The sequence below is a fragment of the Neoarius graeffei genome, chromosome 4, assembly GCF_027579695.1.
Source record: "Neoarius graeffei isolate fNeoGra1 chromosome 4, fNeoGra1.pri, whole genome shotgun sequence".
In the NCBI taxonomy this organism is placed as follows: domain Eukaryota; kingdom Metazoa; phylum Chordata; class Actinopteri; order Siluriformes; family Ariidae; genus Neoarius; species Neoarius graeffei.
In genome coordinates, this window is record NC_083572.1 from 16366353 (window position 1) to 16393545 (window position 27193).

General features: G+C 42.2%; 1 protein-coding gene across 1 annotated transcript in view; it reads left to right on the top strand.

Moving 5' to 3' along the window:
* The first annotated feature begins 5694 nt into the window (after positions 1-5694).
* LOC132884894 (cytoplasmic phosphatidylinositol transfer protein 1-like) overlaps positions 5695-27193 on the top strand; it is a 125201-nt gene continuing 103702 nt past the window's right edge. Inside the window, exon 1 of the mRNA XM_060918937.1 lies at positions 5695-5782. Coding sequence (XP_060774920.1) covers positions 5732-5782 — 51 coding nt within the window. The 5' untranslated portion in view covers positions 5695-5731. The remainder of the gene's footprint in view (positions 5783-27193) is intronic.

Below are 27193 nucleotides of genomic sequence, written 5' to 3' on the forward strand. Positions count from 1 at the left end.
TCGGGATTATCATTACACTGTTCATACTGCCATGCCGTTCAGACGTTAGCTGCATTTTCGCATTTTATATGGTACTGTGTTGCTTCGGTATTAGAGATGGACAATGCTTGATGTTTTCAAGGGATGCAGGATACGTTTCACAATATTTAGCTAGTGCAACAAAAAAATAAATAAATAAAATGCTGCAATATGAAACCAGACTAAGTTGCACTGAAGGATGTCAATATAACATTAATATTGTGATGCATTATATCACTATGCTTTCCTGAGACATGACGGATATTTATTTATTTTTGAATAATTTGAATTGCAAGCTAAATGCAAGCAGCTGATATTTAATCTTTGTGAGATGTTACTTGTTTTCAGTTTTTAATCTACTATTTCTTCCTTTTTAAGCGTTAATTTGTTGACTTTTATGAAAGCAAATGCTACTTTTTTTTTTTTTTTTTTTTTTTTAAAGGGGAACTGAAGTCATTTTTAAACTTGCTTTATTTCTTAATATGTTATTCAATTACATTTTCGTAACCTTATATCGTGACTCGTATTGGCAACTAATTGCAATTAAATATTATACTTATCGGCCTATGCGGTTTTTAGCCACGTCGAATTTAGTTCGTTTGGTCCATGGCAGGCGTCGCTTATCCGCGCGATCTTCACAAGACTTGTGCGAGACTTCAAAACGTGAAGCGTCAGTGGTGCCATTTTGAACACTTTTTTTTTCCAAACGAAATATTGCACAAAAATGAGTTTAAATGACGATTACTGCCTACTTTTTTTCAAACTTTCCTGATTGCTCTCAAAACAAACAAAACTTCCGGCTTGATTACATTAGCATTCGAAAGAGGGCGCGGGCGTCTTTTGACTACGTTGGCAGATGTCGGTCACTTTGATTTCTACTGTACATTTTACTTCCAGGGCGGCACGGTCTCCTCACACTGCCGATGGGTCATGCTGTTCACTTGAAACTTTATACACACAGACTGACCATGACATTTGTTTCTCAGGTTCAATAAAAATTCCATTTTTAATATTTAACTTTTTTCCGATAGTTATGTAACACATTTTAAAATTTATATACAGTATCTGCAATGAATATTGACACTTAAAAAGGTTTGGAGGAAATAAAAATAACCCTTTTTTGTTAAAATATACAGGTAAAATATCTTAAGTCGGGTTTTCAGCTCCAAAGCTCTGTTTAGCAAGAACTGTGGGAGTCAATTATATTTATTTATTTATTTATTTATTTATTTATTTTTTAAATGCAGGACCAAATGACTTCTAGATACAACAGAACTATATATTAATACTACAAAGAATCAAAATTTCCTTCAAGAAAGGACAAGAAGTGGAAATATTGTTGAATTTTCAAAAACTTATTCATTCTTCTGGTAAAATTATTTTTATTAATGTGATTCCTGTAAAACATTCAGCGACAGCTATTTACATAAATACATGTTGCAAATTATCCTTCGTTTTTTTTTTTTTTGGATGTTCAATACAAATTTCAATTGAGTCCAGTGAAGAGTAACAGGGTTTCCCCATACATAGACCATTGTGTGGCGCAGCATCACACAATGGATTCCTATCACCACACAATCAGACTCGCGATTTTGAAAAGAAAAAAAAAAATCTGTTGCGTATCGTTCCGTTCATTCATCGTGCTCTTTCTTCTCGTTCATGCACGTGCGCACAGAGAGAGAGAGAGACGGAGAGGCGTGTACACAGGTCTGCCGGTGCGCGTATACCCGGACTGCAAGTAGGCCTGTTAGGCTAATTAAAAATAACGCAGCCTTCCCGATTCGCCTTCCGACCCCTTATTTTAAAAGGTAGCCTACGTCGTGCTCGTGATGAGCTTTATCATAGCCTTCTTGGCTTACAGGAAACGGACATCCCTGAGTCAGGCTATAAACCAATTTTGATGCATACAGTAGCAGCTTGACGCGAGGAACCGGCCTTATTGCATTATCCTGTTTATCCCGCTTCAGCAATGACTTTCCTTACGATAGGGCACTTGAGGGTTTTTTTTTTTTTCCTCTTTCAGGAAGCCACGCAGAATTAAATGTTCTGATGGGGCATGCAGGCTTTGCACCAATTAGGGTAATGTTTTTCATTATTGTTAGTTGCCTTGGTGTTACCTTAAGTGGTTTCTTACATCTAATTATAATATTTTATTATTATTTTGTTGTTACATTATATTATTTTAGTATTGGTTGAGGTAAGTGTTGAGTTCAATATTTAAAATAAAAACCTCCAGCTTGTTTTTTGCAATTTATTCCTTGAATGTCGACTAAAGAATGATTGAAAGATTGCCACCAAAAAGGCAAAAAACTAAGGTAAAAACCAGAGATGCACCGATTGACCGGCTGCTGATCGGAATCGGCCGATTTTCATGTGATCGGCCATGACTGGCGACCGGCCGGTCAAAATTAAAATATGCTGATTTTCTGCCGATCAAAACTTGTGTATCACATAGAGATGAAAGTGGAAATACTCGTAATTCGCAACTAAAAAGACTGCAGCTACACTGTCAGCTTGAACATGCTTTCTCGTGTGATTGTGTTGTGCTTGTGCAGAACAGTGTCAGTCCTGCGCGCCTAACGAGCTCCGGCGCGCGCCGTTAACAAAAAAGAAAAATTCACTATATTTGCATATATTATATATCCAAATATAGTGAATTTTTTTGTGTGCCAGATATTGGATGTGAAAAGAAGAAAACGTTTGTGGTTGTGTGAATTTCCCATTACAGGAATTAATACGTTAGCCTATTACCAAACATCTAGTTAGATTTGTACAGAGAGAGAAAAAATGTCTTTTTGTTTGTTTTACGACCTTGGTTGCACTTGATTCTATTGGAAATTACTCTACAAATACACATTTGACAAAGATGATAGAATGGCTATGGTATAAGTATGACTGGAAATTATTTTTGTATTTTGATACTGAATGAAGAAATGGGTTGTTCTATAAGGCATAAGTTTTCAGATGTAAATAGGCTTATGAAAGTGTGTCCCATAGCAGTAGGCAAATAATATGGGGGGGGGGGAGTTGTTTTTGTGCCAGATATTGGATGGGAAAAGAAAAAATGTGTTTGTGTGAATTTCCTATTTCAGGAATTATGTTAATACCAAACATGAAGAAAGATTTTACAAAGAACAATGTCTTTTTGTTTGTTTTCAACCTTTGAGGTGTTGAAAATTTATTACTGAAAATCTGGCAGAATGTTCTATTAAAGAAAAGATAAAAAGGAAATAGTCTTTGTGTGTGCTGTGAAGTGGTTTGAAAAAATGAAATCGGAATCGGCCAAAATCTGTATCAGCAGGTCACACTCCATGGAAAATTGGAATCGGCCCAAAAAATTGCAGTCGGTGCATCTCTAGTAAAAACTAAACTTTAACTTCAATTTTCCTGAGTAATTTTCATAAATTTAAAAGACAGGTTTTCCACCAACATCAAGCCCAGCAAACTAATGGCCTGCCCTGTAATGTAAAGTTGGGTCGAGGAATGAAACCAGGCAGGGTTCTGGTAAAAATTGTTTTAGCTGTCTTCTCTTAAAGAACTTAAAAGAATTTAGATTGAACTGAATAATCTCAAATGCTTCTTGTAGCTTTAAAATAGTCCCAGCAGGTGACTCTGAAGAAAAATACTGTGTGTTTGAACACTACCCGCTGTAAACACTTTGCATACACCCCAATGACCGACTCCACCAACCGCCACGACACCACCGCGCACGATTCCCTCTTCGGCACAGTGGAGCACCACAAATTACTACCTGGTCTGTGGGGAAACACTGAGTAAGCAACTGGTGAGGCTTTGAATAGAATTGCAAAAATGAGCAAATTTAGCTCTGAGGACCAAACTTAAAGATTTGTAACTGGAGGATTATTTGGAGTAGGTCTTTTTTTTTTTTTGGTCCCATGAACTTTTAATAGAAGGTTTCACATGATTTTATTTTGTCTCGGAGAAAAAAAAATCCATTACATGAAGTGGGAGGTCCTAGATGAGTTGGTATGAAATGACCCATATATTTGTAGACACTAAATTATCAAACAATTGTATTTATTTTTACTGGGAGGTCACTAGGTGAGCAAACGAATATATTGTGATGTTTATTAGGGCTGGGCGATATAGCTGAAAAATATATATCGCAATAAAATGTTTCATTTCAGTCAATATTGTGAAAAATTTAACAATCTATTTTTGTGGCTACTGCCTCATCGAGGCGAGGCAGTAGCCACTGTATCATCGTGTTGTAAGAATAATGCATAAGCATTAGAATCACCAGAACGGCGAATCATGATCTTGCGTTATCAAAGGTACATAAGAACGAGTGTCTTATTGTGTCGTAAGAATGAGTGTAACAATAATGCAACTTCGTAACCGATCAGCACTTATCCTGATCAAGTTCGATTATTCGTTCTTCGACTCGATAAACTTTGGAACCAACCAGAAACAAAATAAGAGAAACCTCGTTGTAACAACTTCATAGTATCGGAAGATAATCGGCAGATAAAAAGCGAAACGGAATGCACCTCGTGGTTCGCCGAGGCTACTGATTCGATATCAAGTAAGCGGTGTTTTATTTTCAGAAAATTGTTACCTTTTGATTATCGCAGCTTTTGTTTGGTCCTTCTGAAAGGTCAAACGAAAGGCTTTGTAGGGGTTTTTTGGCAGGTATGTTGAGAAGCTGATATCAAACTTCTGCTATTCGCTTGAATTTCTTTCATTTTATTTTTTATTTTAGAGCCTTTACACTACACTCGTGAAACAAAACGTGCTCATTAGTACTAAGTAATGTTTCTAAGACAATTCACGAACAAGTGCTTTCTCGGAATATTTTGAACAAAACGCGGGAAACAAAATACTCTAAGCCCTGATGCTGCTCACAGCTTGGTGATGATTGCAAGAGATGAGGCGAGTATCATTGATGACGTATGTATGTATGTATGTGCGCGCTTGCTAGATGTATGGACATGGGATCAGAAAACTTATTTATAAGCAGTAGCCACATGTACTCATAGGATACCTATTTTTAATAATTACCGGGGGGAGTTGAATTTAACCACTTTATTTTGACTTGAAACTTTTTAATATATATAATTTATTTATTTATTTATTTAAATCAACAATTTTTCCTCGTCTGTACAGTGTCCCCGCCCCCCCCAAAAAAAACCCACACACACACCTCAGACTTTACTTGGGCAAGCCTCCTAGGAACCTTAACAGCCGCCAAAGAATATCTGGCTTCTCATTTCATGAAGAATAAGGGTGTTCTGTGAGCAGTAGTTAAATGATGAACACAATGACTTTTAGTATGACTCAAAGGAACTGTGTTGCACTGGAATGATTGGCTGAATAGCCGGCCGCGTGAACAGAGCATTCACAAAGCATCGTCACACTGTTCACTAGTTGCGCTAGTTTGATTTTATTGGGGGGCCCTTTCCTTGCATCCGCTCTGTGTGTGGTCCCCCCCCAGTGATACTGATCGTGTAAGAGATTTTATGGAAATCGTTCCGTTCAGTTGCAGCGCATGTTGCGCTGCCGTTATCCGTGGTCGTCTCAGGAAAGCACATCGCAAGACCTCGTACCCTATCTGCCCCGACGACAACACGCTCACGTTTGTTGTCCTGAGCAAAGTCTCCTCCCACTGTGTGTGGTACAGTCAGACCGACAGACTCTCTTTCCACAAGGTTTCACAGGGACCATGTCGTGGAAATTCTGGTGACTGGAGCTGATGTTTGTTCATGTTGTGTGCTTTAACATCAGGGGAAATGACAACGCAAAAGTAAGCAAGCGTTGATCATGTGATCTCTCGCACACAACGTGTGTGTGTGTGTGAGCGAGATAATATATCGACCTTTTATCAATGATTTGATAAAGCATGATCTTCAGTGCACATGGTATTGTTCTCCTCAGACATGCTTTCTCCTGGAAGAGGTTTCCTAAGGAGGAGACATTTTTCCGTTCCCAGTTTGTGCCTCTCTCTTGTTTTGTCTTTTTTTTTTTTTTTTCCTCCCTGAATCACGAGTGCTTATGCCAATCATGGCAGTGCTTAAGTTCTATAAACAATAACCTTTCTTTTCACTTGTAGCATGAATGTAAACTTGTCTCCTTGTTTATTTTGCGCAATAAAGTACTTAGCCTAATGTTGGCAAACATTCCCTGCGTTTTGCACAATAAATCAGATTAGCTAATCTTTCTCTCTTTTCTTTCTCTCCTTTCTTTTCTCCCTCTCCCTTTCCGTTTCTTTCCTCCCTTCTATGCACTAAGCACTCAAGCTGGTTCACTGTTGCTCTCAACTCTGTGGTGGAGGTTTCTCTTTGGAAGTCATTTGGCCAAGAAAAATGGGACACTTTCACAATATAACCTTCTTACACGTCATGTTTACAGTATTCTAGGTGTGTGTGAGAGAGATGAGAGCGCACTTGTTTCTTTTATATATAAAATCAGGCTTTCGTCTGAACGGGGGAACAGGGGCGCTGCGCCCTCTTACTCTCGGCGTGCGCCCCCTTACCGACTCCGTGAAAACATCCCAGCAACACTACGTGACAATGTGTCTGATCATCAAATACGTTATAATTGCTCCAAAAATATTCCAATCATAGTAGATACACCGCCAGACGGTGGAAAACAATCCAAATTGGCGTTTTCCAGACTGAGGCGCCATGTTGTTTACTTGTCGCGGCTGCTCTCGCAAGATTTGACATGGGTTACATACAAGGTCAGCTGACTTGTACAGCGAGATTTCTCGAGACTGAATGACCTTTCACCCACCGGCGTGGGAGCTTTTGACAGAAGTAGCTCGCAAGTTGTTTTTGTTGACACTTGGGCATTTAAAGATGTCATCCTGCGGCACGAAGCGGAAGAAAGCCAAAGACTGTCCGGGGCAGAAGAAGATTACTTCTTTCTTTTTCAATGTTGACAGACAATTTGTTACAATTTCTCTCTCAGATAGCCTCAGAATGTCCCATTGGAGCATTTTTCAAAGGCTTTGCACGGCGGGGGGACAACCGGCACTATATATATATATATATATATATATATATATATATATATATATATATATATATATATATATATATATAAGTGCTGTCAAGCGATTTAATGTCGCGACCGTCATAGTTAACTCGCGATTAATCGCGCATTTTTGTCACATGAAAAACCATTGTAATTCTCTTATCAGCATAAAAAAGTGAATGGGCTTGATCACCGTTCGAACTACGGGGGTACTCGGGGGATCCGAGATTCCCTGAAACAGACATGAGATCCCTTGAAAACATGATTTGGGAAATGTTGGGGGGGGGGTGTCTCTAAAATATTGGCAAAATGATGTTTATTGACATAGCAGTCGTGTGTAACGGGAAACATTTGCATATCCGAAGTGAGCACACGATGGAGATCCGTGCTCTGAAACAAGCGCAAGCCCCCCCCCCCAAGGGAAAAAAGGGACCCCCCGAAAATATCGGCATAGTTCGAACACTGGTTGTACCAATGGTTTTTTTTTGTTTTGTTTTTTATTTATTGCAGAGCATAACACGTCTTGTCACAGCCACTGCAAAGTCGAGCACCGTGGCTCTTCGGGGGAGGGCAGAGGACTCTGGCTGTGCGGGGCGTGGCATTACAGTCTAGCTGCTATCGTTTTTCTAAGCAAAGTCTCTGTTCCAAGTTCCTGGCAGTTTCAAAAGCTTATGAAAAACCTACATCATGTCACAGAGCGTTAATCTCGCGATAAAAAAATTATCGCCGTTAAAATTGAGTCAAGTTAACGCGTTAACACCGACATTTTTGACAGCACTTTTTATATATATATATATATATATATATATTTATATTTATTTATATTTTGTGTGTGTGTGTACAGGAGGATTTTCCTCACCCATTAGTTTGTGACACCCACCCCCTGCAGCTGACCTTCAAGAGCAGGACTGTTTTATTTGATCATTTCTTTAACGTCCCTGATTAATGTAAGCCTCTTGCCGTTCAAACAGATGCTTCCTGCTTCCTCCCTTACACTCTGGCCGTACGTCACTGCGCCTAAACGCTGCCAGACTCCCAGCGAGGCAGCGCAACTCTCCTTTAACCCACAGCAGCTGGAGCTCGCCGTCCTGCTCCTGTGGCTAGCTTTGACGTCAGCAAGAGCTGATGAATAATAACATTGCTAATGGAAAACAGTGGAGGAATGCTGTGAACACTTTGTGTCCTTCCTCTCATTCGTCTGGTTTTCGTTCTCTGTATCGCTGATTTGAAAAGACTTCAAAATAAACAGTTAATTCTCAACATTGACTTTAATTAGAGCACTGGCTGTTCTCTCACACAACCTGATGTAAGCACTAGACATGTATTCAATACACATATGATGCGATGTATAGCTTCATTATACATGATATTGTTTTACAAGACACCTCGATATATCGTGTTCTGTCCCGGGGGGGGGAAACGCAAACATGTAAGCTGAAAGAGTAGTAGTTTGGTTTTGGGTCTGATTTTGTTTTGCCTGATCCAGTTTGTTTGTTGTGGTCATTTTTGTTGCATTTCAGTCAGTTTAAATAGTTTCTGTAGAGTGTGTTTACTGGGCTGAGCTTTAAAGCTGCCTTCTCAAACACAGATGGACTCGTTTTGCCTGTCTGAGCCACAGTCTTTGATCAAAATCTTTGCAGAAAAAAAACAAAGATGGAGGAGGGATTGGGGTGGTGACCGGTCTCATTTTACCTGGTCTCGGGTCAGCTTTTGCCTTTCATGTTGCACTGTTTGGGTTTCCAAGCTTTTCTACTTCATGTTGCTGGTTGATAAGTCTCATGAGCCTATAGAGATCTTGCAGTCACGTGACCGGAAAGTACACAGCCGCCATCTTGTCAGTAAAAAACTCCGCTGAATACTGCTGCACTCGTGTACAGAATGGATCAATTTCAACCGACGGACTACACGGCTCATTTTTCTAATGAACAGATAACTAGATATATGTCTAAAATAAACGATCTACAGATTAGTGACCCTTATGGCTTACCGGACGTAGTTTTCACGACTGGATTTTGAACTGCCAGCGGAATACCCAGACGTGTATGATTTACCTCATTAACTTTCCCCTCGCTGTTCAGTGGTGAAGCACTGCGTGCTTATAAATCTCTGGACAGTTATCTTTACAGAAATTCAGGATTTGTCAGCGACTCAGATGTGGCATCTTGTAAACAAGAATCCTCATTGGATGGGTAAGTCACTTAAGTATTGAGTATAGCACTGACCAGCCGATAATAGAATAAGGTAATTCCAGCTGTAATTCCAAATCGTCCGTCTTGTTTACCATGGATCTGGCGTTGGAGAGGTAGAGGCTTAGCAGTGGAGGTTTGAGTGGCTGTTTTCTGAGCTTAGTCAACAGGCCGGCTCTGCAGCCTCGCTTTTGCTTCCGCTCCCGGCGCCGCCTCCTTCACTTTGCTTCCGATAACAATCCACGGAGACCCCGCTGGTCTCGCTATCTCGTCTGGAATGTTGTGCATGCAATGGAAATCGCTACAAACCGTAATTTTCTGCTGGAAACCAATGTCCAGTAAGTCCATACGGTTGTAGTGGATATTGAAGTCCGGTACAGACAAACAACACGCAAAAATACACAAAAAACATAAACGTGTACAGGTAGGGAGAGCTTGTAGCCGCAGCCGTTGTAGTAGAATTGTATATACAGTAGTAGGGTTTTCCAGAAGAAAAGGTAGAAGTAAAAGCAGAAGTAGAACCAGAAGTAGAAGGCGGAAATATGGCGTTTGACCGACAAGATGGCGTCTGTCACAATCTGGATCGGCTGTGACGTCACATGCAAGTGCTCCATACTTGGCGATTTGTTCTCTGAGCTTTGAGAGGAGTTTTTTTGGTGTCTCCACCTTGTGAAACGCCAATGCGTGCGTTGAAATTTGTTGGCGTTGTTTGTTTTTTCATCGGCAAACTAAGTGACGAATGGGTTTGGGAATATTTCCTGAAGCTCAGGGAACCTTCTTCGAGCCTCTCGAGACGTATTTGTCTCGAACCCATGTCCCCAGTGCCTGTGGAAGCCTCATCAACACGAGGGCTCGGCATAGCCTGACCTTCGCCAGGACTTAAGTGGATTTAAATTCGGGGATCCTTCGGAGCGCGTTGTGCACGTGCTTGGGACCCCGCTGTTATGGGAAACACCACTTGATGGCGATTTGAGCGCAATCAGCACGCGCATAGAAGGACACTGTTTTCACAGAGACTTTTGAAGTGTTCTGTGGCGATAGACGAATCCAAGTGCCGGAAGAGTGTTTTATTAGCAGGTGTGATTTTATTTACAAAACCGAAAGCAGTCGTAAACATGGCTCGAAAGAAACATGACCATGATGATGATGCTTCACAAAGCCTCGGTGTCCTTATATGTGCGCGTGCTGATTGCGCTCAAATCAGCATCAGGTGTTTCCCATAAAGACCGGGTTCTGTGAGCGAGCCGGGGCGTGACGGTCAAAGGTTCACCTGATGTGAGACCACAACTTTTAGCTCACCTCACCAAAACGCATCATTTTCATTGGTAACCCATCGCAAGCTGTAGTGTGACCGTAGCTTAAATGAACCAGTTGTGACCAGTAGCTCGCAAAGGATTGATCAAGGATTAATTCCCTAAAAAGTTAAATAGTACAGTACCAATGCCTGAGAAGGTCACGCTGGGTATTATTCGCAAACGCAATAATGACTAGTAAAGTTTCTCCGCTGGCAGACTCTGATGCATGCGGTAAACAACGTCCCGTACTATGTTATCGATTTAACATGAAGTTGAAAGTAATGGATTGCGTAGCCTGAAGAACGCGTACCATCCAAAGAAGGACTTTACAGCAGCGGAAATTCTTGCAGTATGGCCACAGTGCTGCTGTTCTCCATCCTGATGAGCAATTCCAGCGTTATGGACGTGACACTTGAACTCAAAATGGCAACAAATGACCCAGTGCATGTTTTATTGTCTCCCAGTATTTAAACAGGTGTTGCATATTTTAAGGCTGTACCATACTGGAGAAGTGATAGAACAAGAACAATTCCCATAGTACATCTAGGGCATGCCAGAAAACGCCAATAAAAGATGCGTTATGGATGTGACAGAAAAAGTATCACTTTTCTTGGGTGACTGTACATTTTTATCAAACTCTGTGAAATTGTAAACCTAATGTCGAAATGGAGATATCCATTTGATAGAGGGGTCCAAGGTGAATATTAAAAAATCTTTGTTTAAAATATTTTGTATTTCATGCAGAGTTTCGGAAGGAAAAGTCAGCGTTATGGATGTGACGAAATTCCGTTATGGATGTGACGCGTCTGAAATAGACATGGCATATGTTTAGAAAATCAGCAATTTAACCACTATAACCCTTTGAAAAACTCTCTAAATATCAGCTAAAACTATCAAAGTTCTTAAATAATATTTAGGATGGCTATTGTTTTTGCTGTTTTGTGGATTTTAGCATACATTTCTGTGGCTTGTGGCAATAATATAGAATTGTACATGATCAAAGTTGATTTTAGCTTGGGTTTTACATTATAAGAAAGAAAGACTGACATTAAGGCGACGGGAACAATTCTTGTGATAAACTGGTTCAACTTATTCACATCTGTAAAATACAGGCCTAGGTGATATCTCTGGGAGTGGTTTTGATGTATTACATGTTGCTTTATTCTTGCATGGTGAGGTTGACATTTACATGGAAATGCCCATTGGTCAGAAGGTGTTGATTTTAATTTTCCATAGCAGCAGCAAAGACAGTATTTCAAAACGCAAGCTTTCTATAGTAATGGCTTACACAGACTTGTATAGCGGACGCTCCACTGCATTTTTGGAAAGAGTCTCCAATGCCAGTGCTTTGGATCTTTTGGAGCGTTTTGCAGTTTGTGATAAAACCTGGTCTTTCAGGGGTGGGTTCCCCCCCCATTTATATATAATTTAAAAAAAAAAAGAGCCTAGTGAGGGAATGACTGTTTTTATAGCTACTGTAATGTAAGTATAACTGTTTTGTTGTTGTTGTAAGACATAATTAAATGTAACTTTTAAATGGATAAAGATTGTAAATTGCTGTGGAATAAGAGAGAGAAAACGCTCTTGGAGGACAATTCAGGGTGGTAACAGAAACCCGGCCTACATTCACACCACTCCGTCGTTGAACGTGTTCCTATCATGGTGCTCCTCATCATGTTTTATTCTTTACTAAAGCAGCAAAGGACGAATCTTTTGGGATTTCTCACCATCTCTTAAATGCGATTTCATAGTTCTCGAACCCTTGCTGGTTTTCTCTGTAGTTCTCCGAGTGAAAGGGCTTGATTTTCTGTAATTGTGCTGTTTTTATATTGTTCTAAAGCGCACACTTGAGCTCTGTCAATTTCAACATTTGTAGTTCTGTGGTTCTCACTACGGTTCTAGACCTAAGCAGCGCTGTTCATCACTGTGGTTCTTGATTTTAAGAGTTCTAAAATTTTCAGATTAATGTCGTGGTGGTTCTAGAATCCAACTATGCACAGTTCTTCTGTAATCCTTAGTCTGGTGGTAACCAGGGTTCTAAGCTGTTCCTGTGTGTGCGCGCGCGCGCAATCCTGAGGATTCGGTGCCTTATCTAAGGGAACAATTGCAATAGCACCACGTTATCAGCAGGACCTGGGCCTCATCTTGCAACTTAAGGCCAATTTATGCTGACAACGCAGTCCTCGCAGATGGCGTCTGCGTAGCCCCCCCACCTTCGCAGATGCTCTGCGCGCACCTCCCAAAAATTGTGACCACCGCATTAGCCTCGCAGACAGCGTTGCAGACAAGAGGGCTCTGATTGGTCCACTCTACATCCGCTGTACACGCACTTCCGCTTCCCTACTTTCCCGGTTTGGTTTGTTTTCACGACCGCCATTTTTAAAAACATGAGTGAAGATGGAGCAGCACGAAAAGCGGTTGATCGAGGAAGTGAGGAAGTACGTACATCTATACGACTCCAGTTCTAGTCATTATAAATAACCGGAGGATAAACACTCCACTAACCACACCCACCAACTACTCCTAGCGATTTCGCGACTTCGCGCCCCCTTGCGTTGTGGCGGTGAATAACATTGCGCACGCCTATTACTCCCCGCTCAACGATAAATTACAACTGTCTGCGAAAAGCTATCTGCGAAAACCTTGTCGCAAGAGCATGCAGAGGCCCTTATTGGTTTATGGCCAAATTCTCTAACTGCTGCACTGACGTACCACTGAGTTCTCTTCTCTCTGTCGTGCTTAAAGGAACATTTCACCCAAATGCGAAAAGTGGGGATCGTATCTAGCGCAGTGCTGTTAGCTTGACCTGATTCTCAAATCACTGAAATTCATGCTTTTCTTTCTTTTCCTTTGAGGCATCACCACACTTTTTTTTTTTTTTTTTTTCCTTCATTTGCACTATTTTAGAATTTTATATTTTAAGTCATTAACGGTATTCATGAGGACGTTTTGCACGCATCTCTCGGCATGTTTATGAGGGATCTTCACCCAGGAGCCATTTCTTAACAGGCTGAGCACTTGTTGGGTGTTTCTCCTAAGTTCCCCATGGGGGCTCTACAGAGTTAGTCAAAATTATGTTAACACTAATGCCGCTTTTCCACTACAAACGCGGCTGAGCCGTGCCGTGCTGAGTTGGGCTGAGTCGAGCTGAGCGGGGCTGTTGGAGTTGCATTTCGACTACAACCACGCTGAACCGTGCTGGCTGGAAGTGGGTGGACACATTGGGTGGAGTTAGCGAAAGTGGGTGGACGTCAGGTGATGTCGTTAAGCAGCGCAAACAGTGACATCAGTGAGCTTTTAAGCGGTAGTCTCACGACCCGAATAGTAAACAATAAACATGAAGTCGTTAGTGTTGCTGGTCTTGGTTCTGTGGCTTGTTGTCACCGACAACGCCAACAGATACTGGCAAGAGCGTATAGATGAGGCGAGGGACACAAGGCTTCATAATTTTCGTAATTCTCCTTCTTCCGGGTTTGCGGTGTTTACAGATCCCAGCGTGCTCGCGGGGCATGTGAGGACACTCCTCCTCACCAATCAGTGCACAGGGGAGTGTCTCGTCACGCCCCCAGCCTCACTCGGCTCGCTTTGGCTCGCTTCAGCCCCACTCCAAAACGGTGCGAGTTTTAGGGGCTAAGCAGGGCTGAAGCGAGCTGAGTCGTGCTGTTTTTTGGTAGTCGAAACGCGAGCCGTGTCGGGCTGAAGTGAGCTGAAGCGAGCTGAAGTGAGCTGAAAAAGGGTAGTGGAAAAGGGCCATAATGGATTATTTTTCTCCTGAATGTGTGGTGCGCCATGACCAGTGCTGGCGTAATTGGGCCCTACTTTTTTGACACCCCAACAGTGACATCAGACGTCTACTTACAGATGGTGCAGCAGTACGCCATTGATGAACTTCCACTACGGACCCGATTGGTTTCTACAATTTTAAGTCAAAACGTAACTTTGACTAACCCTGTATATATTCACTTGCAAAAAACGCTCGGCACCAAACTCCAGGAAATACTAAGGCACGTTAATGGGTGCAGATGTATTCAGAATGCCCTTTCCTTGACCTGGCAACAGTTTGGCGACAAACTGTCAACATCTAATATCAGAAAACTAACTTTTATTCTGTCAACCGGTCTTCATCACTACACATTTCTATAGAGATTCACTTGCGTGGATTCGTGACCATTCTTGTCACCAAACTCCAGGAAATACTAAGGCGTGGGGCGAGCATTAATGGGTGGGAATATATCGGGGATGCCGTTTTCTCGACCTGGCTACGGTTTGGACACAATCTGTCAACGTTTCATATGAGAAAAGTGACTTTTTTTTTTTTTTTTTTTTCGTGAACCGGGCTTCTATCCAGCAGTCATGGCAGTGGCTGAACGGGCTGGATTTCTCTGAGAATGTATTCCATTGGTGTTCATTTAACATGTTGGGGATTATTTCTGCTAAAATGCCTTGAAAAAACTTGAACTATGGAACACTTGATATCCCTCTTCCATTGTGCATGGCTCTGCATCGTAATGTAATGCTCCGGATCTCATTGACACTGTGTGTAATTATAAGGCTAATGGCATATGTTGTCCAATAAATCGACAGTATAGATTGGCCGCCTCTGTTGCGTCCAAGCTTTCTACGGTGAAAATGACAACTATGACAGGTCAGCAGACTGATCCTTTTGTTTTTGTTTTTTTCTTTGAATACTATAATAAGCTTAAATTTGACAGAAAATGTGATTAAACTTCCAGAAAAAAACCTCATAGAAAAATCTAGGTAACTGACCATTCATGACGGCTGCATAACCGCCTGCAAAAATGCTGTCGGGAGGGGCCTTGTGCTCCTTGAACACATTTCTAGTTACTTATTAAAATACAATTTATATTTGTCGTAAAAACGCATTTTCAGCCAAAAGCCTTTGTGGTTGGGAACAAGCGATGGTTTTTCAAATCGTCAGCTGTCCAGTTTGGCTGAGCCTCTGCTCCCTGAAGCCTTGGCTCCTGGACTTAGCTGTCAGGACTGGAATTCCATGCTGTGTTCTGCTGGTGTGGCCCAACTGGCTCGGTGACTGACTTCTTTTTTTGCGTTCTGAGATGCTTTTCTGCTTACCATGGTTGTACAGAGTAGTTGGTTGAGTTACCATGGCCTTCCTGTCCGTTTGAACCGGTTTGGTCTGAGTTTCCCAAAAGCATTCACAGCACAAAAATCATCATTAAATGGTAGCGCAAGCAGCACAATGAACACATGCTCGCCCCCCCCGTTAAGATGTTCTTAGTATTAAGAGGCTTTTGGGAAACCCACCCCTGATCATTCTCCTATGACCTCTCTGCTTACTGGAATTTTAAAAAAATTTAGTTTCCACAGGATTTGATGTAAACTTGAGAGACCGTTCTTATGAAATTTCAGATAAGTCAGTATTTCTCTGGCACTCACATCCAAGTCACGGAGACTTTTTTTTTTTGGCGATTCTGTCTGATGAGAACATTTAACTGAAGCTCTTAAGCAGTGTCTGCATTGCGTTTATGCATTACACTGGTGCTGTGAACGAGCAGTGGGTATTATGAGTGTACATCACTTGTATTTGGAGAACACACGAACATGCTTGTCTGAAAGTGTTTGCAGCCTAAATATTTCACTTCAGTGCCGACTTCTGAAGGGTGCTGCTTTTAGGAATGCCAAACCCAAGACGTTTGACAGTTCCAACTTTGTGGTCAGTTTCCAGCTTCGGTTCACGGTTTAAAAGTCTCGGTCCTGCGTCATGTCCGCAGACCACAGACGGATACGAAGTCTCCCTTATTTTGCTGAATAAATATTTATCCTTCATATCCTGCAGCTTGTAGCCAGCCATTTCTCTGTGGCGTTTAAAACTACACATTCACTCTTGAGGAGCTTGACTGCCTGTTTATGAGCTACAAAGTTTTCCAAAGAAAACCTGTGTGGAAACCTAAGAGATGGTGTAAACACATCATTTTTTTTTTTTTTTTTTTTTAATGAATTGTTTGGAAAGTGGATCTAGGTGTTGCGTGCCATTTGTGTTTGATGGCGGAGGCATTGAGAGGGGCCGCTCAGACCAAATGTGTTGTATGCAAGACATCTGAAAGGAGACTGAGGTTTTGCTAAATATGAGGAGGCTGCTTTCGAAAGTCACTGTGGGTGGGTGCGTGAGCCTGCACAAAACTTGCTGTAGGCATGCTAAAGAGAGCTCACTGTGGCTCAGACGGTTAACAATTTTGTCCATGAAATGTGCTTTTTCTTGAGGCTACACTCCAATGATTGGGCACAACTGGGAGGAAAATTTATTTTCGCCAAAACGGAGACATCAGAGATGCTCATGATGATCATCGTCGTTCCTCTTCCACGGTTACAGCGGATCGGGTGCCTCGGCGTGCGTCCAGTAGTGGGCGGAACCTTTCTTTATGCTGCATTACCCTCTCCAGCTGCGTTTTCCACAGTCCCATGAGTGTTTTCATCGTTTTTCCAGATGTCTCAAGCGTACAGCAGCTTGTTGGATTGAAAAAGAATCTGTTTTTGCAAGACAGAAGGTCAAATCTTTTTTGTTAGGTAGACAGGAGGAGTCCTTGAAGCTCCCTTATCCTCCGTGAGGATGTTACTCCCACTTCCTGGATAGTGTTGAGCACTATTTCCTGAAATAACTTTCCAGCCACTTTGGTGTGTGTCTGCAATTGTCTGTTGCCTACAGACTTCTAAACCTCTCTATGTGCTCAGGGCTCCTCCAGACTAACTTTTTTTCATTTGGGTGCACCAAATGGTCCCTTCCAATCTGTCAGGGTACATCACAGTTAACATAAGAGACCCCTTGATCAGTTGCAGGATCTAGGGGTACGAAGGTTTAACATGTATATGAGAGAAATGAACAATATCACTAAGTCACTTATCTGTCATCAGAATATTGATTTATTTATTAGATTTGATCATGGGGTGGCACGGTGGTGTAGTGGTTAGCGCTGTCGCCTCACAGCAAGAAGGTCCGGGTTCGAGCCCCGTGGCCGGCGAGGGCCTTTCTGTGTGGAGTTTGCATGTTCTCCCCGTGTCCGCGTGGGTTTCCTCTGGGTGCTCCGGTTTCCCCCACAGTCCAAAGACATGCAGGTTAGGTTAACTGGTGACTCTAAATTGACCGTAGGTGTGAATGGTTGTCTGTGTCTATGTGTCAGCCCTGTGATGACCTGGCGACTTGTCCAGGGTGTACCCCGCCTTTCGCCCATAGTCAGCTGGGATAGGCTCCAGCTTGCCTGCGACCCTGTAGAACAGGATAAAGTGGCTAGAGATAATGAGATGAGATTTGATCATGAGAGCAAATATCATTTTGAGCCATTATCTATTATATTATTCATTTTAACGAATACCCAGAATGCATTGTGGGTGTGGTCTTTTTTTTTTGAGATTTTCACATTTATTGTCTAAGATTTGCATTGTGCAGAAATCATACAAGTTTGTTTTTATTTCTAAAAGGAACACGTTATTTCCTCATGCTGACTAGGCGTAAGCTTGAATAGCTCATTTTTATGCCTCTGAGACCCCGTCCACACGTAGCCGGGTATCTGCTAAATCGAAGATATTTTTCTACGTTTTGGCCTGTCATCCACATGAAAACACATCAAAAACAAATATTTAAAAAAACTCCTGGCAAAGTGAAGATTTTTGAAAACTCTGTTTATGCCTTTTCGTGTAGACAGAGATAACCGGAGGTTTGCGTTTTAGAACGTCACGATCTGCGCCAAAAAAATGACAACAAATCTGCCCTGACGTCAAACGTGCGACCTTTGTTTACTGCAGAAGCCAGATTAAGCATGGACAAAGAGTAATGGATCGGAGTAGTGCCTTGAAAGCGTTAATTATTGTGCAGGTGCTATTTACATGTTTCATTTTAGAAGCCCAACTACTGATAAGATTCCCAGTCAACGTTTTCTTGCGTCTTTTGAAGTTTATACTCCAAAATTGTGTTTAGAAGCAATTCTGTCTCCGAGTCTGTCCAGACGAACGAGCTTGGCGTCATGTTTTATGTTTAGGCGGAAGTGACGCCAACAGAGGGCTATTCTGCTGTGATTGGGGGTAGGATTTGGGGAAATAATGCCATCTACAGGTTTGGAATGCTTATGAATGTGATTGAAAACGCAGATGTTCGGTTATGTGTGGAAGGGATTTTTTTCGAAGACGAGGTGGTGTGGATAAAACATTTTTATAAACGGAGGGGGGGAAAATGTTCGGTTTTAAAAATACCCGGCTACGTGTGTACATGGCCTGAGTTTCTTTAGGTCACCACAGATAGCTCTCGTTGTGTGTTACTTTGCTTTCCCTTTTCACGGAGCTTTCACATTCTTTCCCTTGCTTTTTCAGCCAGCGCCTCCTGGTATTTCTCATAATACTTGTTTTTTTTTTCCCCCTCCAAATCGCTATTGAATTCGTACAATTTTCCATTGTGATATTGTTTCACAAGCAAAGTGTAAAAAGTCACGCTGTCTTCACTAGTCACACAACGTTTAGTAAGGCTGTTTGTCATATCTATTGTTATTAGGGGTACTATTATATTAGCCCCCCTCTAACAGTTAATCAAAGACCTTCACACGAAGAAGAAGGAATGGCTGCGAAGTGAGCAACGAAGACGTAAGTTCAGACCTTTTTGTTTATCACGCTCGCTCGCTTTGTAAACTGATACTGCCAAAGCAGTTCTTCGACATCGTTGATCGAAATGTGTTCAGAAAACGTGTAATTTTGGGAGCTGTTTGCGATGGAATCAAGATTTGGTACCAAAAGAACATTTGGGATACGAGAGTGACCGTTCAAGCCTTGCTGCTGTTAAGATGCATTTCCCAAGAAAGCATTTTTCAAAGCAAAATGGCTGAGTTTTCCTGCAATTTTTACCTGCATAAATGTGTTCAGGGTTGAGAATTCGGTGTAATTTTGGAATCATTATTAGAAGTAGAAAGCTGAAAATTTGCAAACGGGAAGTAAATCGTATGAGAACTCGTGTGTAATTTATTTTTTTGGGAAGAGAACTTTAGCTTGTATGAAGCAGGGCTGACGGCAAACAATCGATTAATCGTTGGTCGACCAAAAAATTATTAGCCGACCAAAATTCCATTGGTCGATTGGTCGCAGGGGAAAAAGCCGCGTCTTGTCAAAGGGCTGAAGGGCTTTTAATTTGACGGGCATGATAAAGGAAGTCGTGACACTAATTTACTCTTGGTGATTTTTTTAACACGGGCAGACAGCATGTCTGGAAGGAGCTCTAAAATATGGGATCATTTCGAAAAGAACAAAGATGACCCAAAGAGGGTTACGTGCAGAATTTGCAAAAAAAACATTCGCCTTTCATTCTTCCACGACGAACATGCTTTACCACCTCAACCATGTAAGCAGCCTACTAGCCTAGCTAGCCTACCCCTTGCAACCTGAAATTTGATTGCAATACGTAGGCCTACTGGTTACTGGCTACTGGTAAAGCTAAATTATCCAGCTCACTGTTTTACAATCTCTCTACAGGCGCATCCACTTTATTGCGATGAGCCAGCCTCCTCCACGGCATCCTCATCCTCATCACTGACTCAGCAAAAGCTCGTAATGAAACCTTCTCTATCTGACAAAAGGAAGAGAGACATAACTGACAAAATAGCTGATTTCATCGCGCTGGACATGCGACCTGTGAATATCATCAGTGGTGAGGGATTTAAAAATCTAATTGAATACCTAGAGCCAGGATACAGCCTGCCAAGACGTGACACAGTGATGCACGCGGCAACATAACAGACAACATAACCATTTTAAAATGCCTGCATGGCTGAAAATTGCATGAAGGTTACCCCCACCGTTAGTGGTAAATGCGCATAGATACGGCAGCCCGGCATTACAGGTAAAGCCTCACAGATGTGTATCCCGGTAAAAATGGGCAGGTTTTTTTTGGGGGGGGGGTGATTAGTCGATTAGTCGGAGTGAATGCACGACCACTGGTCGACCAAGAAAATCCTTGGTCGGGGACAGCCCTAGTATGAAGTTAAAACTTGGCGATTTATTTTATGAGTATCATTTAAAAGTAGCGTTACATAATGCGTGTTTTGTTATTTTGCTTGATGTCTTTCATTCTCGAGTTTCATATTCTCCAGTTTGGGTCTATATTGTTAGCGTAATAGTCAGTGTAAAATTCATTTGAAAATTGATAGCTTTTTTTTAAATGGCAAGTAAAAGTTCTGTTGGTGAGCGGCGTTACATCGGAATTTCTCAAATTTCCAAATATTAAAATCGCTTAAAAAAACAAACAAACAAAAAAAAAACACGTTGGTTGTATTCCTATGATTTTTGGCGTGGAAGTAGTTTTCCCTTCTAGTAACCTGTGTGAGCAATGCCGATTTTATTGCCCTCTTCGTTGTTGCATAGTTTAACAATGTATACACGGGATACATCTTGTACCCCTGGATCCTGCAACTGGTACTTCTATAAGAAAATGTTGTAAAAGCCTACCATGAAGAATATTGGAGTGTCCTACACAAGCCTTACCTCTGAGGCGTGTGATGAAAAGGCACAATGATGGTGAAGTCCCCTGCCTCTTGCTGCAAAAGGGCTATAAATAACACCGTTACACTACAGCTTGCAAAGGTCAATACTTTTTTATTTGCTTATTTTAAGATTCAGCTTGGCTCAGGGGCCTGGACGGAGGTTTCACGTTGAGACCGCAATACCACTTAACCTCATCACCTGCAATCATGAATCCTTTCATTTTACTCGTATTCTGTTTTAACTTGTTGCAGGTCTTGTTTCTGCTTGAACTAGAGCTATTGTGGTTATGCCTTGCGTTGGCATGCTCCACCTCAACGTGGCCAGTTAATATTTTGACTGGCCTCCCTTTGCGCAAGAAACTGCTGGAGATGACTGCTCTTGAGTTTTCACTCGCTTAGTGTTGGTCACTGCAGGATAAGTAGCCTGTCGGTCGCAATTTCAAACATGGACACGGCAGCGTAGAGGAATCTCAGGACCAGAGCCGAAGACCCACTCTTTCTCTGCCTTTGATTGGTTCTGACCTTGATGTCATTCTTCCTTGAGCGTGCCTTTGGGGGAAAAAGACTGAGCGCTGCAGTCATGCGCATACATGGGGCACCAGTGCGATCAAGGGGGAAAAAAATTCATTGCACTCGTCAGATTTTTGGTCACACGTGCAACCAAATTGGTCTCACACTAGAGCCCTGGTGCTCCATTATAGACCGACTGATGCGTGGATAGTGTTAAACCTACATCTTGTGGCACCTTGTCACTTCTCTCCAGGTCTTCCATCATTGAGTGAGGGGGGAAAAACTCCTGAAGATACATGAATGAGTGACAAATTGTCAACGTAATGAAAAACCTGTCCAGTCGCCCAAATTTGCTACAAGAGCTCGACCAATGCACATTTGTATGAGGATTGTGACTTCTCTAAAATGCTAATGTTTGGAACACGTTCAAGGTCATCTTAGGTGAGAAGGCATTATTTCTGTTTTACAAACTGCTTGTGGAAATCATCATGTTGCTCTGTGCCTGGTCACAGGAGCATACGACAGCTTTCACACAATAAACGAAAGGATGCAAAACACCAAAGCAAGTGTGAGTTTTTCACTCGTTTTACGTCAGTCACCATGTACCAGTGGGACAACTCTGCTACTTGGCAACTCCATTTAGCAGTTAATATCTTTACATAATACCGCTCTCATCCTAACCTAACACCATTCTGAGACTGATGCAGTCTGTGCCATGTGTGACTGAGGAACAGAAGAGGAAAAAGTAAAGAAATAGAAGAAGAAGAAACAACCTTTTATTTGTCGCATGCACACTTCAAGCACAGTGAAATTCATCTTCTGCATTTAACCCATCTGAAGCAGTGAACACGCGCGCACGCACACCTAGAGCAGTGGGCAGCCACACTAGAGCGCCTGGGGAGCAGTCAGGGGTTAAGTACCTTGCTCAAGGGCACCTCAGCCCGAGGCCACCCCATGTTAACCTAACTGTGTGTCTTTGGACTGTGGGGGAAACCGGAGCACTCGGAGGAAGCCCACGCAGACACTGGGAGAACATGCAAACTCCACACAGAGAGCGCCTTGCCGGCCGCTGGGTTTGAACCCAGAACCTTCTTGCTGTGAGGTGACCGTGCTAACCACTACACCACGGTGCTGCCTGCTGCACTGGATGCATGGATATGTGAGCGAATGGATGGACATGCCAAGAAGTGGGTGGGTGGATGGATGGAGAGGAATGGGTGGAAAGATGGACATGTGGCTGGATGGATGGACAGACATGCCAAGTAGTAGGTAGATGGATGGATGGATGGACATGCCAAGAAGTGTGGGTGGGTGGAAAGATGAACATGTGGGTGGATGGATGGACGGACGGGCGGGCAGGCGAACGGACATGCCAAGAAGTAGGTAGGTGGGTGGATGGCTGGATTGATGTATGGATGGACATGCCAAGAAGTGGGTGGGTGGAAGAATGGATGGATATGCTAAGAGATGGATGGATGCATGCAGAGGAATGAGTGGAAAGATGGACATGTTGACAGGTAGGTGGGTGGGTGGCTGGATATGCAAATGAGGGGGGCAGATGGAGGGGCATGCAGATTTGCATGAATAAGCAGCATAAATGGATGGATGAGGAGGCAGGCAGATGGGATGGGTAGTCTGATAGAAAATGAAGAGACAGGTAGATAAATTGATGGATGGCTACGTTTTGTGGATAGGTGGTAGGGCAGACAGGGAGACAAATAAATGGAAGGATGGATGGACAGACAAATAGATGGGTTGACTGATTGCCGGTTAGTTATATTGAGGCAGATTCTACCATAACAGAGGCCAGTTAAGTCCCATCTCCTTAAATTGCTGAATTGATTATTTTGATCATTCTATTAAGTTTTTCTAGTAGCATTTGGGGTCTTGGACATTCACAGTAAATTTTAGGACAGTAGTCCTGGTAACTAATTAATAAAAGCCTGACATGACAGACGTGCTAAATGACAATAGAAACGCATCGGTTTCTATCATCAAAATCTGACAGACAAACTAACGTCTACCATCATATTCTGACAGACACTCTAGATGACAATAGCAACAAAACTGTTTCTTACATTATTAATGACAAATTTAGTAATAATATGAAATACCTCATCACTAGAACCAAATAATAAAATATTGACATAAAGATAAAATTTATTTTCAAAATTGAAATAAACAATAATTGTCAGAACAGTGACGATAGACACGACTGTGTCACTTTCGCGGGGAAATAACACATTGAAATGGCCTGTCGGCTGAAAGGGTCGCAAGTGGCTCTGATTTATCTCAACTTACGATAGTTTTCCTCCAGAAAAATTTAAATATGAATGCACAAATATATTCTCAACGTTTCTATCGTCAAAAATTTCTATCGTCAGGATAGCTGACTGAAAATCTTACCTTGATTTATTTGATGAAATCTAGCTGTCAGAACTCCAAGTCTTGCCTAGTCTGGCTAACGCGACTTCAAAGCTCTACGAGCTATTGGTCTGGCCAAGATATTCAGCCCAACCGTTTCCCAGAGCCCATGGTTGACCCGCCTCCCTGAAATGCCTAAATTTGCTACTGGTCGAAGCCAGAAAAGGCTGTGATGAAGCTTAAACCAATCACATCACTCTTTCCTCTGACGTATGTGACGCGACGATAGGATTCTTGCTGAGCCCCATTGATTTGGCTACCAGCGGGGCTAACTGGTAGATTAAACTCTTACCGAAGCCGGTCGGGAGCAAGGCGAAAACGTCCTTCCTTTCAATAAATACCTCCAGGGCTGCTCTTTGCTCCGTTTTCAATGAGAACTTCCTGTTGAATGCTTTCAATACAGCATGATTCTGTAAACAATCTATGGTTTCCGGTCGCAGTTCTACTACGTCACTACCTTGAACACGCCTCTATCCAGGGCCGTTGGAGATGCTCAAAGTTGATTGGCTCCTGATTTTTCCGGAGCTTGGAAGAGCTGGAGATCGCTTGCCTGGCCAGACTAAGCTCGCAACAGGCCCTCGTGTTGCGTCACGCTTAGGATGGGCGGGCCCAGGCTAAGTCTTGCCCGGAAGTAAATGTCTGCTGTCACAAAAATCATGCGCAGTAGAATTTCCTCTTTGCGTCAGTCAACATGTGCGTGGTGAGGGCTTGAATTTTGCTATCGTCAGGTGCATTTGACTGACGATAGCATTTTTTTAAAATAACTGTGGGCTTCTCGTCGTGAACGAAATAGATTAACAGCGAAAAAACTATTTCAACTCTATCTGTTGACACCCAAAAATTATAAAGCCTGCTTCCACACGATAACTACCAAAGATCCATAATGGCTGAGTCTATCGTCAGGTCATCTGACAGAAATTCACTGACCATAGCAACAGCGATAATGAAAGTGATTTTTAAAATGGGAGTTATGTCTGTCGGATATGTCAAAGAAATAGAACTTTATTCTTTAAAAATCTTTTATTGATATACTCAGTGTGGGGCGGCACGGTGGTGTAGTGGTTAGCGCTGTCGCCTCACAATAAGAAGGTCCGGGTTTGAGCCCCGTGGCCGGCAAGGGCCTCTCTGTGCGGAGTTTGCATGTTCTCCCCGTGTCCGCGTGGGTTTCCTCCGGGTGCTCCGGTTTCCCCCACAGTCCAAAGACATGCAGGTTAGGTTAACTGGTGACTCTAAATTGACCGTAGGTGTGAATGTGAGTGTGAATGGTTATCTGTGTCTATGTGTCAGCCCTGTGATGACCTGGCGACTTGTCCAGGGTGTACCCCGCCTTTCGCCCGTAGTCAGCTGGGATAGGCTCCAGCTCGCCTGCGACCCTGTAGAACAGGATAAAGCAGCTAGAGATAATGAGATGAGATGTACTCAGTGTATTTTTAAATGACACGTGCTGTTTTAGAAGACCAAATACCATATTCAGTGTTCCCCTAGAAAATGTTTGAAGGTGCGGTGGCAAGACCTGCGCTCAGACGTCCCACCCCAGTACGAGGATAAAAACAGCCAACAGCACAGAAGGCTATACATAGATTAATCCATCGGTCATGACTTTAGCCCACAACATGCCAGCACATAACTGCGCAGAATAAAATGCTAAAACAGCCAACAGTACACAACAAAAGCACCTCGGTAGTAGGCTAACTCAACTTAAACAACTTGCTTGTATCAGTACCAATGCAGTATAGAAACGGAGGAAGCAGTGCACTCGGCCGTGCTAATAGAAGTAACCAATGACTTGCCCTTAAAACTTCCCAAAGGCCTGCCTGCGTCTGTCATTGGCCTGCACGAACTCCTTTGCGATGGCTGTCATGTCAGTTTGTTCCAGAATGTCACGGTGAATATGGCAGTTCATCAAGTCATTCAGTCTCTTTTGTGTCATTGTGGATCGGAGGTATGATTTCAGTCGACGAAGTGTGGGAAAACGAACGCTCTGCTGATGCCAAGGGCACGAAGGCCAAAAGCCAGGGCACCGAGGCCATAAAATAAAACAATGATTTTAAGTTCATGTCTATAATGAATTTAATTTAAGGACTAATGACTCTTCTGAGGAAGATTGGAGTCCCGGTCAAAACTATCAAGCAGATAAAGAAACATCTACAATATTATGTCTGAAGATAAGAAAATATTGAACACATCTAAACTTATCAATCCATCACTCACTTCAAAAATTGTGAAACTTAAACCTATATCCTCCCATAATTTTTGTTCAATTGACACCGAATGTGCGAGAGCGTCTTCAGACTGTACTACTACGCAGATTTTTGATTAATCAAAATTGAGCCTGGAGTCCATCAAAATGTTGGACTGTAAATGGAACATATACTAGCATGCAGGCTACTGATTAACCCATAAGAGCCCAGACCGATTTCTCAATCAAGGAAAATTATTGAGGAAATAAATTGAACTAAATAGACGACAAAGAAAACCTTTCTGACCTTTTATTTTTTAAAATAGCACTTTCATGTCTCAAGATCTGAAATAAATTGCAAATTTGCAGAACACTGCAACACTATTACACTGTTAACCCCAAAGTTCATTCTATGCAAACAGTTTGAATAAATTCCACTTTTAAAGATTAGTTTTATTGCATTACTTAAACAGTATGAGTATATGAAGAGTATATGAGACAGTCATTACTCATTTTTGTAATTTAAACAAACTAAAACTATCATGTTTTACCTCAGGCCACAGTGCTGCCCTGTTGTGATCGGCTCAAAACTCAAGACAAGTTGAGTTGACGGCTACAGAGGAAGTTGCGCCATTTTCTAATTTACACAGAGCAATTTAAGGTCTTTGCACTTTTGACAGCAAGCTAATTAGCATGTTAGCGGCTACAGTCGGTACTCAGCACGTTAAAAGTGGGTCAACGTTGTAACGACATAACGCTACCGTACAAGCAATGCTTATTTAATGCTAACAAACTTAAGCCCGATATGTTGAAATTCCTATCCTATTCGTTCGTTAATTTATCACACAGCCTTACCTCAGTCAACTTCTTCCTTCCTTCTGTGGAAATTCAACGTCTCAGACGCGCACACAAGTGGGCGGGAGATGCGTTTGATTAAGTCTTCTGATTGGCTGGTGATAGATTGGTGGGCAGGGGATGCGTTTGATTAAGTCTCCTGATTGGCTGGTGATAGATTGGTGTCATTATAGCGCGTCGGAGCAGCTCATGCCAGGCTCGAGTCTGCTCAGCGGTTCCGCGGTCTATGCGTTATGGCAA